Source organism: Notothenia rossii (genome assembly GCF_949606895.1).
Source record: "Notothenia rossii genome assembly, chromosome: 6".
NCBI lineage: Eukaryota > Metazoa > Chordata > Actinopteri > Perciformes > Nototheniidae > Notothenia > Notothenia rossii.
In genome coordinates, this window is record NC_136909.1 from 82,003,500 (window position 1) to 82,017,834 (window position 14,335).

The following is a 14,335-nucleotide window of genomic DNA, read 5'->3' on the forward strand; positions in this document are numbered from 1 at the left end:
GTGTTTGACCCTATATATTAAGTATAAACATATTCTTTGCACATTTCACATTTTGCACATCTCTTTTATTCTAAATTCAGGTGTGTAAACATATTCAAGCAGCCCGTAGTAACAGTTGCAACATTCAAAGCTATTATTAGCGTCAATAAAGTAAATCTATTAAGTTTAAATTCTTCAAAAAGGTGAATTAAATCCTTCCAGAAATAATAAAACAGTAAAATCCCCATCACTCTTTTATGACAGCAGCAAATAACGAGATCTGCAACCTAAGTCGTAAAAGAGCCCATATAAACTGTGTGGTCTGGGATATAAAAAAAGCAGAAGCATACAAACACAACACAATATGCTCAGATGTAAAGCAGATTGAATGCTAAATAACCGTAGCATTAAACAAACAATTGCCAAAGGGGCACCAGTCGGACAGAAGCCACTCTCATGTCTGCTCTGCCGACGTGTCCCTGAGACAGTGAACGCCTACCTGGTCCAGAAGTGCTCTAATATAGCTGACCATGACCTCTGACCTCCATGTGAGCTACGAGCAACTGTTGCACCAACGTAATCCAACTTCAAATACCCTGAATGAGCCCGTCAACCCTCATCTGAACTCATAATAACGTTCTTTTTACATGTCTTGGTTAACATGCAAACGGTGCCCCTGTGCTTTCCTTCTGGTCCATTTCATTAAGAAAGAAAGTCAGTCTCTTACCCTGTTCGCTGCTGTTGTCCCCGCTGTGTGAAGTGTGTCCTCCGCTGGACGGTCCCGGCGTTCCTCCAGAGCGTGTGGACGCCGTGTCATCGTGATCTCTGTTCCAGGACGTCTGTCGTAAAGAAAGAGGAGAGAAAGATCCGTCAAATTCAACTTCTTGACATCGTTTTATGTGTTATCGTGATTTTTTAAACGCAGGCGTATTTTATAACCATGTTTGGAAAGCTTCTGTCATACTGTACGTGATGTGAAAGGAACATTTACACAAAAAACTCACACTCCAAACTAAATGTATAATTTGCCAACTCTCAGCCCAGTCACGCAGTGTGTGAGACCCCCGCAACAATCTTATGGAATGAGGATTATGGGGGCTGTATGAAGAGCGGACGAATAGCGAGCGAACATGTTGTATTAGTTCCCAGCTTTCTGAGGCATGCAATCCACGGCTGCCTCCATTTGGCTCAAACCACTAGCAGATGAAAATACAAAACAGCTACAACTTAAGATAGGCCGCAGCGAGCGCCAGGGAGTGATGTCATTCGAGCAGAACAGACCAGAGAGACTTGGAGAGAGAGAGGTAAATAACTCAAAGTATTGCTACACAAGAATAAATCATGTGTTTTGTCCAAAATGAAACAAAATGACCAATCCCACTAATGCAGATTTAAATTTCATCTGGGAGGCAGAGCCAAGACAGAAACATAACCAAATAAGATGAAGTTTTCCCACAACTTCTCTCAAACAAATACCGCACGACCGACCAAACTGAGGCCGACTTCAAACTTTATTTAAACGAAAGAGGTTTTACCGCAGAGTGGAAGTTCATTCCTTTCTCTACGACTTCAAGAAACATCAGAGATGAACACAAGCAGCTGACCAGACAAAAGAGACACAAGAGACCTGGGTTATATATAGTAAGGTGTGTGTGTGTGTATGTGTATGTGTGTGTGTGTGTGTGTGTGTGTGTGTGTGTGTGTGTGTGTGTGTGTGTGTGTGTGTGTGTGTGTGTGTGTGTGTGTGTGTGTGTGTGTGTGTGTGTGTGTGTGTGTGTGTGTGTGTGTGTGTGTGTGTGTGTGTGTGTGTGTGTGTGTGTGTGTGTGTGTGTGTGTGTGTGTGTGTGTGTGTGTGTGTGTGTGTGTGTGTGTGTGTAAGGGTAAAGGACAGTTGTCAGCTGCACACCGGAGAACAGGGGAGCAAGGATACAAACACTCAGGTGAGAAGACATCAAATACAAACACACATTAATAATACTAACATATTTAGTACCCTCACACACACACAGTTACATTCACATATACACACACTCTGCCCCATACGAGGCTGCTGCATATTATTGAAACCTAACCAGATGTTACCTCTTATCTCTCAGTGCCTCTGAAAGCAACATTACCGCCGAGGACAGGAGAGAAAAGAGACTTCAAAATAGAAGAAAATGGAATCTAATGTCTTATCACACGCAGCAATAGCTATCACAAGCAAACACCCAACAAACAAAACACCCCACACACACTTAGTCGAGCCTACTCTGATGCCTGTGTGAGTCTATCTTTGCTCTGCCAAATCAAATGAAGCAGATATCAAGGGGCAATGTGGTGTTTGCATCATGCTCTTAGGGCTACGTGACGAAATGAGTGATAGAAACCCAGATGGAGGAAGAGTGGAGGGAGAAGAGAGAAACCCATTGGGGAACAACTGGTTTCAATTGGGATACTACAAGACTGTGTGAGGAGGTTCAGAGCCGAGTTGAGAATTATGAAAAAAGGAGTAGACATTAATTCATGACAGGGTTTGTTTTAAAGAAAATGTAAAAGGAATAGAATAACAGAAAAGAATATACAAGTCAGCAAATTCAACACATTTGGGGTCTATTAGAGCCCGTTTGATGTTCCTGGGCTATGAAATTATAATCCTGTGCTTACATGGACGATATAATCGTTGTTTTTCAAATTAGGCTTTGAGGCTTTGCAATAAAAAAGGAAAGTCCCGCAGAAAGAATGGGGATTGTGATTGGGAGGATAAACGTTGATTTTAAAGGGGGATAAGATACCAAGAGGCGCTTTTTTTCCCACTTCTTACAAATTCTTTTTTGCTGACCGTAGAACGCTGAAAAATGAAACACCCGTGCATGACCGAGCAACTCCAGAAACATCAGACGTGAGGTAATCCAGACCACATGCTCAGCACGCAAACAGTTAACGCTGGCTTCTGCCAGCTCCTCCAAAAGTGCAGCTTTTTAAAAATGAGCAAAACTTGTTCATTCCGAGCTCTGTGAAAAAAGAATAGCACTGCACCCAGGGGATGTCAAACGGCAAAAAACCCAAGAGCCTCAGCACGCAAAAAGGGTGTTTTCTCATTTTCTTTTTGTTTTAATTCTGTCACAAATTGCACTTGAAAATATAATTACAAAATGGAAGAGGGGAAATGACAAACTACTGCATTAGCTGTAATTGAACAAAAGAGTGCTTTGCCTGCTGGGAGGTGGCCGCTGAGGCCCCATGGGAAAGGGGGCGGGGCTGAGGCCGGGACTGGTGGCATCTCCGCGGGGACGGGGAGTTTATTTATAATCACAGGCCGCCCTTGGATGGAACAGGCCCGGCACTGATCTAACACTCAATTAATACACACACGGTTGAGATCACACAACACACACATACCAGCACACACCGGTCGCACAGCATCCATACAGTCAGTTAGAGACACGCACACAAACAGATACCTTTTATCTACCTTTTGCAAACACAGAACTGCCATACTCACATTCTTTGTTTAACAAAGCACACACCTTGACCACAAGACACACAGAGACAGAAAAAACAAACACACCCTGTGCCAACTACCAATGAGACTACAGCTCACAATGCAGAGGTCCACCTTTAAAACACGGGATATGGTAATCCACAGGATGAATAGATGTATAAACAGAGAGCTGGAGGAAACAGAGAAGGAGTGAGCTGTCCCTCTGCACACATAGCTACACACTTGATTTATTCTATGTCCCCTTAATGAGCCGCCATGGTCTCCCCCCAGTCTCCCCCCGCCCTCTCTTTAACTCTTTCTCCGTCTCTCCTGTGCGGGATGTAGATTAATTCAGTGCTTAATTGTTTGGTAAATTCAATTTCCCACATTCTATTCTGCCTAGCTTTAGCTAAACTTCTTAAATCTGCCGCGCCAAGCCGAGGGAACCCTGTTTGTGAGCCATGCATACCTTTTTTTTCATTAGCATTTCTCTTCCTTCCACCACCCTAATTCGCCATGAAAAGATTTTCCTTGCTGGAAATTTTGATTCCGCTATGATCGGCGAGGCATTCCAATCCAATGCATTCTCATTGTGCCGCATCTAAGATGCGAGGGGGGCTTCCCTTTCTCGCTGTGCCAGGCCCCATATCATACAAGCACTCATGCAAGATATGTTGCCTTGCCAATTCATTTGCAATAATAAAGGAAATGGTTAAGGTTGTTGTGCCTCCCCCCCTCACGCCCTGCCTTTCCTGACTCTGAAATATCTTTTGTGATGATATGGATATTTACTTTTCACTCTGTGCCAGCGAGCGTGCAGGAATAATCATATGTGCATACTTAACGGCACAGACACAGATATCCAAATAACCCCACACACATACACTCTTCAGGGGTGGTACATCTGAATCAAAGATGACAGTTGGGCTACTCCATCCCCCAGAATGCTTTGGTGCATGTGTTCTCTGCGGTTGTTTTCTTTAACACCGTTTTTGACCTTTGCAACAGCACTGCTTCCTCCAGTTGAGTTCTGCAGAATGCCATGTGTTGCAGCGGCGCGATGGCCTGCAATAACCGCGGACACATTCTCCCACTCAGCTGAATGCTGCTGGGGAAGCTGTTAGTGAAGGGGCTGAAAGGCCAGCTATTGTGAACTCTTGTTTACTCTGCTGTGCACTGAGACTAGATAAAGCAGGATCTGCCACTCTGATAACCGGCCCAACTACCTCCACCCCTTTCCTCCCCTCGCTGCAATATTAGTGCTTCCAAAATGAAAAGAGGGGCTGATAATGGTATGCAAAAGAAAAGGGGAGTGGGAGAGCAAAAGACCCTCCTCCCTCCCATTCTGTTCTGCACTCCCCTTCCTCCCTAACTCTTCACAATAGACAAAGAAAGAAGAAATAACCTTATAATTGCTGTAGGGGGTGAGGGAGAGAACTGGATTTGGTCTCTTGAGTAAGTATGCTACACTGAATAGCCGTCAGGTACTCTTCAGTCGGCTTTTTAAAACTGCTGGGTTAACCTCATAGAGACAACCAAAGATAATTACATGTTTGAGATAATTACCAGAGCTTTCAAAGTCCATTTAGATGACACTCGCGGAAACTGACAAACTGATTTTCTTTTTTTCTGTGGCCTCTTCCACTTCACTTCTCGCTGCAGACTCCTTGTTTACTCTCTGTGAGCTGAAATCCAAACAAAAACATTAACTCGAGTGCCCTCCCCTCGCCGCTATCTCACCCCAAACAAAGCATTTTTCCCTTTTTATTTGGTCGTGAATGAAAAGGCGGGCGTGATTTCTTAATGACATGTTTTGCTGCGGTTTACTTCGTTAGCCTAGCTTGACTTTCCGCCGCTGCGCTGGGATGTTCTCCGTGGATCCCTTGGAGACGGGCTGTTTGTGACGGTGGCCATTGTCAGAGGCTCGCAGGGGGTTAAGGGGGAGAGGAACTTTCCATTAGCTAAGTACACATGTGTTAAGCCAGGTTATTGTTTACTTAGCCAAAGAAACCACAGCAGGCCTCGGGGACAGACATGGCCGCCCATCATAAGTAACACGAGACACTAGCCAAGAACTTTATTTGCAATTGGGATTTGGTCCCCATCAAAAGAGAAAAGCTATAACACAGTGCAGCCCTGTTAAACCCTAGCAAAAGTGCATGACTTAAAAACAACTAATAATAAGAAAAATCCAGAACTAAGTACAAAGAAAGTTCTTATCTGAAAATGTATGAAAGTATATAAGACACTTGTGTTCTTTGAAGTCACTCTGGCCTTGATTTGCTTAATCAGAATCTCCCTACTTGCTATTCCAGCACAATAATGAAGAGGCTAAGAAACACACAAGTCACGTGGTCGCCTCTTTGTATCACTTGTTGAATCCTTAACAGCCGCCCTGCATTCACTCCCCCAATGGAAAAAAAAAGGGGAGTTCAGGGGAGGGGAGGGAGAAGGGGGTGTAGAAGAGGGAGGGGGCGAGTGGGGGTCAAACCTCTCCTCTATTCAACTACAAAAGCTGCCATTACCAACAATCACCGCGATGATTCAAAAGTTTGTATTGCGACCAGCAGCGTGCCACTGTAGGAGAGCGGGGGACTGAAAAAAAGAGGGCGAGTGTGTGTGCCTGTTAAGTCGGGTGTAACTTGATCCATACTTCAACGAGAAGCGGATAGATTAGCGATAGCGGTGTACTGATTAGGAAAATAGTGGCTGACCCCAGCGGTCAGGGTTTCCATTGAGTTAGGAGGGGAGGGGGCCAGGGGTCACTCTTTGACCGCCAGAGTTACCTAAACCAACACTGCTGGGTCCCACTGACCTGGAAACCAGCACTTGTATGGCATAACAGTGCCAATTGTTGGGAAAAGATACCGCGATAGCACTATCAAGAGCAAATTCTTACACAGTGACCACAACACTAAGCTCACACAAGCATGGTTTGTTTAGGAAAGATTGAGCGGGCCATAAGAAAAACAGAAACGGATCCCAAATGTATAGATTTCAGATTGAAGACTATTTCACATTCTTTTTACATGATTTAAACAGAAACAAATCTGACTCTGAAAGGTCACACATTTCCTCTTGTTATGAAAATACCTCTTCACTAAATTGACTCAACAGATCAACTGCAGGGCATTCAGAATCGTTTAAGACTCTCTCACATTCACCAAAAGGCAGGCGGACAATATTTTTTAAGGGAAATTTCAATTATCTCCAGCACCACTTCAGCCTGCATGGCTCAATCAAGTAGAGGAGCTCTTGAGACTTGGAGTGAGTCCTCAGCACTATTAGTACTGTTCTGCTCTACAGCGGAGCCCGGCCCTCCGACTTCATTAGCAAATTGCTGCGCCCCTCCCCGTGCTCTCTGCACAATTAAAGGCAAATGTGCAAATGACGGTCTGCGGCGTGGAAATACCTCCCCGCTTCTTCAGGTTGAGGTGAGCATGCGAGCCGCACAAATAGGGACGCAGCGAGCAGAGCAACTGCTGCCACATTCCCACAACAACAACAACAACTGCAGCCATAGTCAGTGCACAAGCCTTTCCACATTAAAGGCCTCTGCTAAATCAGTCTGGGATTTTATTGTATCTTTCATGTTTATATACATCTGAACTCAAAGCAGGATGTATATGTCTAATGGGGCAACTGGAAATGTGCTGCTCATGTGAAGAAATGAGGCAAAAGTGGTGTGAATCTCTCCAGGGAGCGGCAGGGAAAGGGTTAAGAACGTCCAACTGGTGCTAACCAGTCACTCCACTCACATAGCACCTGAGGGGGGTGCTGCATTTATCAGGCCAGTCTGAACACACACATGCACACAGCAGTGAAAACACAAACACACACAGATACACATATGCATACACTTGCAGACAGATGCATGCACACAGCTCATGCACTTTTGCACACACATATAGACACACACCTTCTCAGAAAGGCACACACAAACACAGGAGGGTGAGCCCAAACTGGCTGGGCTGCATTCACAAGCCAGCGCAGAGCCTCTCTGACTTGTTCACCTCTAAGCTATGCTCTGCTTTCTTTTGAAAGGGGCGCTCGGCGTCCCTCCACTCGCCTGTATAGGCAGGCTAACAAAGCAATGTAAAGACATGTAAAGACTATTCTGAAAATTACTGTTATGAAGCAAGGGTGCATAATTCAGCAAGAAAGTCAGCGTTGTTGGATTGTTGAGTTTAATAAATTCAAAGTATTTCTTCCTCTGACATTTTTTTTCCTCCTCTGGTCGCCTCACTGGAATAAATTGGTTTATGAATAAATGAGCCTGCTTTCTCCGTCTTGTTAACATTGTTCTTTTGTGCAAATTCTCAGCTATTTTTTCCAGTCCACTTCAACTTTATGCCCGAGGGCATATATTAAAAATACATATGGAAAGAGATAATGCACAGACAACGCAAATTCGTTAAGGATGTCACTGCCTAACAACTGCAGATAAGATGTCACACAAAAATAGCCTGCAAAATTGAAAAAATACATATTCAGCCGCAAATAAGTTCTGAAGTGCAGTGCCATTAGATCCAGCAGTGAGAGGCATGCAGCCTGTTTGGATATGCTCATTTACACACACTGTGGGCAGTCTCAATGTTATCCTACAGCACCCCTCAATAATACACATGTGTCAAAAAGTTTTCCCTGTGTTGCAATGCAAACTCTGCCTGTAGGTCATTTCTATTATTCTACACATGTGTCAAAAAGTTTTCCCTGTGTTGCAATGCAAACTCTGCCTGTAGGTCATTTCTATTATTCTGTCACATCAGAGTAAACATGGGCTTATGTGGTTTTGCCCTGAATTTGCTTTATGTAGGGACCATCATTATATTAAAATAGGCCATGTCTTCATCTTACAGTCAATTAAAGATCTGCATCAGAGCCTCAAGCACAACATCATTTTCTTCATATACCTAGAAACCCATGGGATTTAACACAGTCTATTTCCATATCTATATACCATAAGACTTCATTCTATGTCCTGACCTATCTATTAAAAAAAAAAAAACTTTTGACAACTGAATCCCCGAGAGTATACAACCAGCCGTTCAAAGAGACACTTAAATGCACAATTGGCGTCTGTGTTATTTAATTCTGTTCCCGGATTAAATGAAGTATAATCTTCCGGGTGATCTTTCTCATTTCCATAATCAGACATAAGGGCTGGAGTGCATGCGCGCGGAGGGGGGGGGGGGGGGGGGGGCTTCCCAGTCCGCTCCCAGTCCTGCCATTCAGCCTGAACATTAAAGCCGGTGGCTGCCTCTCTCTACTCAGACCAGCCACTCAACCATATGGAAGTCCGCGGATTTAAATTATTTAGCCTAATCGCTTCATTACTTTTTATGTCGGACTATCCAACTAATCCCTTTAATTTGCCCACTTGATTTTTTTCCCTCATCGGTATCCATAGGCTGCTTTCCTAGACCATTCCTTAAAACTCTGGGATAGTTTAACTTATTGAAACATGTTCCGCTGTCTCCTGCACAAATGATTCGAGCTATTATGGTCGAAAATCCAGATTTGCATAATTCTAATCATTGGTTGCTGTTATCATTATTTAACGGCAGTGTACGGGCCATTAGGGTCATGCCTGCGCGCACACTACAATGTCTCCGGAGTACCAACAGTCAGTGGAGCACATAATGAAGGCTGGGGTTATCTCTGATATCGGCACAAAAGGAAACACCCCCTAATCTACCTTTAATGCCCGCTGCTTCTTTAGTTTTTTTGGAAAATAAATCCTTCTCACTGCAACTGAATCTGCGCGCTCAGAGCGAAATATAGGAGGAAGAGGAAGAGGGGTCTCGATAAGCAATGTGCACTCATGTCTAAGGAAAAATACTGACAAGACGCGTAATGAACCGTGAACTCCACAGTGGAGAAACCAAGGCACCTCCACCACAGACTGCAGCCCATCATACCTCATCTACACAGAGGAGCTGATAACGCTTCGCTTCAAAAAAAGACAAACCGAGTAGAGGGAGAAATGGAGAAGCACTAAATTAAAATCGACATGAAACAGGTCAAGTTTATGGCGATGCTTTTTCGAGCTAATCTTCCCAGGTCGGTTCCGGGTTCAAGTCTTAATGGGCCAATAACATTATTCGCGAAAAAAATTCATTCCGATGGATGGAATGTGAAACAGCCTTAATCATATGCAAATAACAGCGCAGCGGAGTAGTGACCCAGAATAGCTGAATAGCCAGCAGGGAGAACACACACGCACACGCACACGCACACACACACACACACACACACACACACACACACACACACACACACACACACAGAGAGAGAGAGAGAGAGAGAGAGAGAGAGAGAGAGAGAGAGAGAGAGAGAGAGAGAGAGAGAGAGAGAGAGAGAGAGAGAGAGAGAGAGAGAGAGAACGAGAACGAGATGTACCTGATCAAGGGCCACTGATGATCTTGTGATTTCCTCGCTGTCTGATTTGGAGCCGCCCTCTCTGTCGTCTATGACCAAGTCGATGGGCATCTTGCCTTTCAAGCAGCTGATGTACCGGTGACAGAAATTATCACACAGCTCGTGTACCTTCAGAGAGATAGAGAGGAGAGGCGTCACACACTCACCCCAAAAAATAGGACATCATCACACAACAGTGACATGTGCAAACACACACACACATGGCAGCCTTTGACATGCAAAATAGTTTTTAGGCAATTTGGCAGACCCGAAGATCACAGCACAGTTGTTGCATCTAAAATATTTAAATATATTTAACATGAAGCATGACTGATCTCTGACAACGTATTGGCACTATGATACATTATTTGGCTAACATGATCAAAAACTCACATTTTATTTATTTATTTTGCAGATTTAAATTGATTCACCTTTGATTTGAAATTGTAAAAACTGAAATAAGATACATTTGGACTCCTTTAGGCTAAAGTATGTCCAGTTCCAGTGCCGTGGCAGTGCACTCCATCCGGACTGTGATTTTGTCTCCTCTCAAAATAGAGATATCGTCGAAAATTGACAGTGACAAGAGGGCTCAGGGGCTACAACGCACTCAACACCCGTGTTAAATTCATCATGGAGCCCCGGGTAGTGGCCATTAGAACAGGATGACCCGCATGACTGACATTTAAGGTAAACTGTTTAATTTCGCAGACTTATTACATTATCACTGCCAATGCGCATCCTGTCGCCCGAGAAGAACACATGTCAGTTGGGCAGAGAAATATAGAGAAACCAGCTTTAACTTGATCAACATTTTCTTGATATTTGCACAGTTTACTATCTATTTAAAGCACATTATCCAAGAAAGGGCATGATAACCAACTTTTAAAACTTTAACAGTTTTGATAATGTTCCATAGGTTAAAGCTAATTTGCACATGCTACTGTATTCCATCTGATAGGGAAACAAATCAGAGTTGTACACCCACTGCTGGCTCTATCCACAGATGGCTGCATGGGGCCTATTGCCCTCCACGAGGAATTATTTCTAAAATCCCGCAGAGTTCGCCTATATGTTTCACCTTGTATGCAATTTCTGCCAGCATTAAACTTCATTAAAACATGCAGGGAGATTTGGGCACAGAGATATCCGTTCCAGTTGTAACAGCTTGCATCGTGATTAAACGCGGAAGAGAAATGGCCCCATGATTGATTTTGACGCTAATTATAACCGACTAGCAAAAATACATTTCTGCAAATACAGCCCCTAGGTCTGAAGTGGCGCACTGGACAGAGAAATGGTGAGGGAATATTACCTTCTCCAGCTCCAGAAGATGAAATCGTAAAACTTGAATGGCTTGAATCATCTGAAAATTTTAAATAACAATAAAAAATGAGTTCACATCTCTTGATATTAAACAGGCACGTTTTTCTCAATACAAGTAACTGCAGACGAGGAAAAATATTCATATGAATGGATTTTATGTGGAACAGATATTAAACTTGGACGTTATTGCAATATGGAGAGCAGACATACAGTACAGGCTGGCGCTGCAATAAGCCTCAGTCAGATCTATTAGCACAGATACTCGTGAGGAAAACGTTACTCTCACATCACAGTCACACTATCAAACTGTACAAAGTGAGGAGCATGAAGAGAATAAGTTCCCAGGCACAGTTCAAAGGTTTGTGTCAGCTGTCTAACAGCGGCCCTTCATCTGCAGATACACCGGGGGCCATCATGGAATCAAACAGCCCAAACAGAGGAGCATCATCCTGACGGTTCAGAACCACAGGACTCTCTGACACCTACAGCCCGGTATAAACAGGCAAACAACAGCTGGTGTACTCCAAGACACTCCAAGAGAATAAGCACATTTTAGTTGGCATGTATGCAAAAAATATATGTATGTATATCTTACCAGATTATCCAATTCTGGATTCGATGAAAATAAAGGCTTTTCTGCCCGAATCTAGAAGAAAAACAAATTTTTACAAAATATATTAGTATAATATATTTATATAATATATAAGTTATATTAATACATATATTTATAACGTCGATTAAATATGACATGCAAGTATTGTCATAGTGTCGTGTTAATGTATACTTTACGCACAGCAAACACAGTGTAAGAAATTAAAACATTTTAAAAAACTTTTTACGAGGCAATGTTATTTTATTTTCTCTCAATGCAGGATCAACTTTAGGTCCATAAGAAAGAGCTCTACGCGTAATGCATGCAGGTGAGAGCTGAACCAGCCCGAGCATGCAAATTTAAAAAAAGTCAAAGTTTCCTGACCTGTTTTGCAAACACTGCTATGTCTTCATTGAAAGATTCCGATGAACAGACGTCTCCGCCCGCCACCCCGGGCTCTCTGGGGGTGCACGTCGCTAATTCACATTTCTCAAAAATCAGTGCAAGCAAGGGGAACAGGGGGTGCCTGGGAACACACACAATAGCAAATGTCACCAGAGAGAACAGCGCCGGGGTCAAGACTACTCCGGGCTAGGTTTAGCCAGCCATGCTACTCTCCAACAACTCGCCCATGGGGACTGCTGCTGCCCGGGCTATTATATTATGCAGAGCTCGGAGAAAGGCTGCAAACAGCGGGCAGACTTCTGTGATTAAATCTAGGCGCGCCTAATAGCATAAAAGCTTTAGAGCCAGTCAAACAATTTCTTGCACACCGTTTGGATCCCATTGTGTGTGTGTGTTTGGTGAGAGCCTCTGAAACTACGTGTGTACGCACAGTTGTGTTTTAGTATTTATTGTTTAAGTCAGCAGAGTAAATATGTCTAGACTGGTGATGTGTTGAAAGTTATGTCAGTATGGGACAATATGAAGAAACTGTTACTGGCATGTTTAGCCACCGTGAAGACATCATGCTTAGAATTTTTAATTAACTCCTGTAAATTAATAAATGACATGCTTATGTGGGATTTCCTTTAAACATGATATATTTTTAATTTGCTGAAGCCTGGAACATTACACACAATTAATTAAAATGGGTGAAAGAGAGGAGTTAATTATTTTGTTGCCACGTGATAAACGATGAAACTTAATAAGAAATTAAGCAAGCTACATTTTTTTTGAAAATATTAGAAGTTCTAATTAAAGTGGTTTTGTGTCATAATTATTCCTAAGAGTCAAAATACAATTTGCAGGGAATTAAATGGCAGCAAATTCGTAAGAAATACACTATCAGAAAAGTATTATTTCTTTATTTACTCATTTAGTATTTGTTCATGCGTAATTAAAGCGACTGACTTTAAAAGCCTAACATTACAAACTGTTTGGAGAACATGAAGGCTGCAGTTAGTTTTTTCTGCAGCAGTTTGGGCTCCACTGTTTTGCTGAAACGCTTCCCGGGCATGGAGCCGGTGTTTTTCTTGCTACGGGACTGACTTTACACCGCTAGCCCACCCCGACTGCCCCCTCCAGGCCTGCCCGCTGCAGAGCGAGTTTCCCCGCGGACACCTACCCGTATATAGCGTCTTTATCTCTCTTGAGAACGTCGTTAACAGAGGTGCCCATACTGGGAGGCATAGTGTTGGTGTGGGCGGTGTGCGGATACTGGTGGGAGTGCAGCTGGGGCCCGTGGTTCAGATGCACCGCCTGCATGGAGCGGGCTCCGTGCGGGTCTCCGTACATGGTGGTCGGGATGCCCACCCCGTCCATCCCGTAGTGGGGCAAGTCTTCGTACTGCACACAACAAACACAGTCCACAGTGAAAACATGCACAATAATGTGTTAAACTCTGGATATAACTTTGCTATAAAACCACAAGTTAGGAATATATTTTTGAAGAAGCAAAAGTGAGAGTTTAAGTCATGTGTTTCTTCTGTTAAAAAAGTAATCTGCCAACACGGCGAAATAGTTTCATTAATTTCCAAAGAAATTGACTTGTTTTAACATTTCTCTTAATTTAAAGCGGTTTACGGACACAACTGAACTGAGCTGCCCTTTTTCTGCTTTCTTTCAGAATACTGACACTGAAAAACATGAGAAATGCATTTATCTCGGTCGTTAAAATGTTATACTTGTTTACGAAAACATACGTTTTAAGACTGATGTGCATGTGTTTTTCAGCAGGACATTCACAGTTGAAAGACTACAGCATTTATTCTAACATTAAAACTATTTTTCTTTTTAACTTTTTCAGTGACCCTTGTAGCTCAAATACATAATAATTATCCAATACGTTCAAAAACACTGGGAGAACAAAAAAGTAAAACTACAGCTACATACATCAGTTATTATCTATTATTATTATGATCATTATAAGTGCTATTTTAACCCCACCAGTCTGGTTTACTGTGTTCTGTCCGTGTTCAACAACAAATGTCTTAAACTTGTCAATTTCAGTGTTTTCTAATTTCTTTAAAGGCCCATAATTGTGCAACATGTTTGCACTAAGCACGCTGTGAGAATGCAACAAACGCAAGTAAACGCTTAGTGTTTTAGACGAT

At 43.0% G+C, this 14,335-nt stretch overlaps 1 protein-coding gene across 3 annotated transcripts in view; it reads right to left on the reverse strand.

Annotated features, from left to right (window-relative positions):
- Window positions 1-14,335, reverse strand: part of meis1b (Meis homeobox 1 b) — an 80,424-nt gene that overhangs the window by 64,414 nt on the left and 1,675 nt on the right. For all 3 annotated transcript variants that reach the window (XM_079686344.1, XM_079686342.1, XM_079686343.1), the window contains exons 2-7: window positions 13,348-13,568; window positions 12,165-12,306; window positions 11,784-11,834; window positions 11,178-11,228; window positions 9,845-9,991; window positions 707-818 (exon numbers count right to left, since the gene is read on the reverse strand). In XM_079686344.1, the coding sequence (XP_079542470.1) occupies window positions 707-818; window positions 9,845-9,991; window positions 11,178-11,228; window positions 11,784-11,834; window positions 12,165-12,306; window positions 13,348-13,568 (724 nt within the window). The remainder of the gene's footprint in view (window positions 1-706; window positions 819-9,844; window positions 9,992-11,177; window positions 11,229-11,783; window positions 11,835-12,164; window positions 12,307-13,347; window positions 13,569-14,335) is intronic.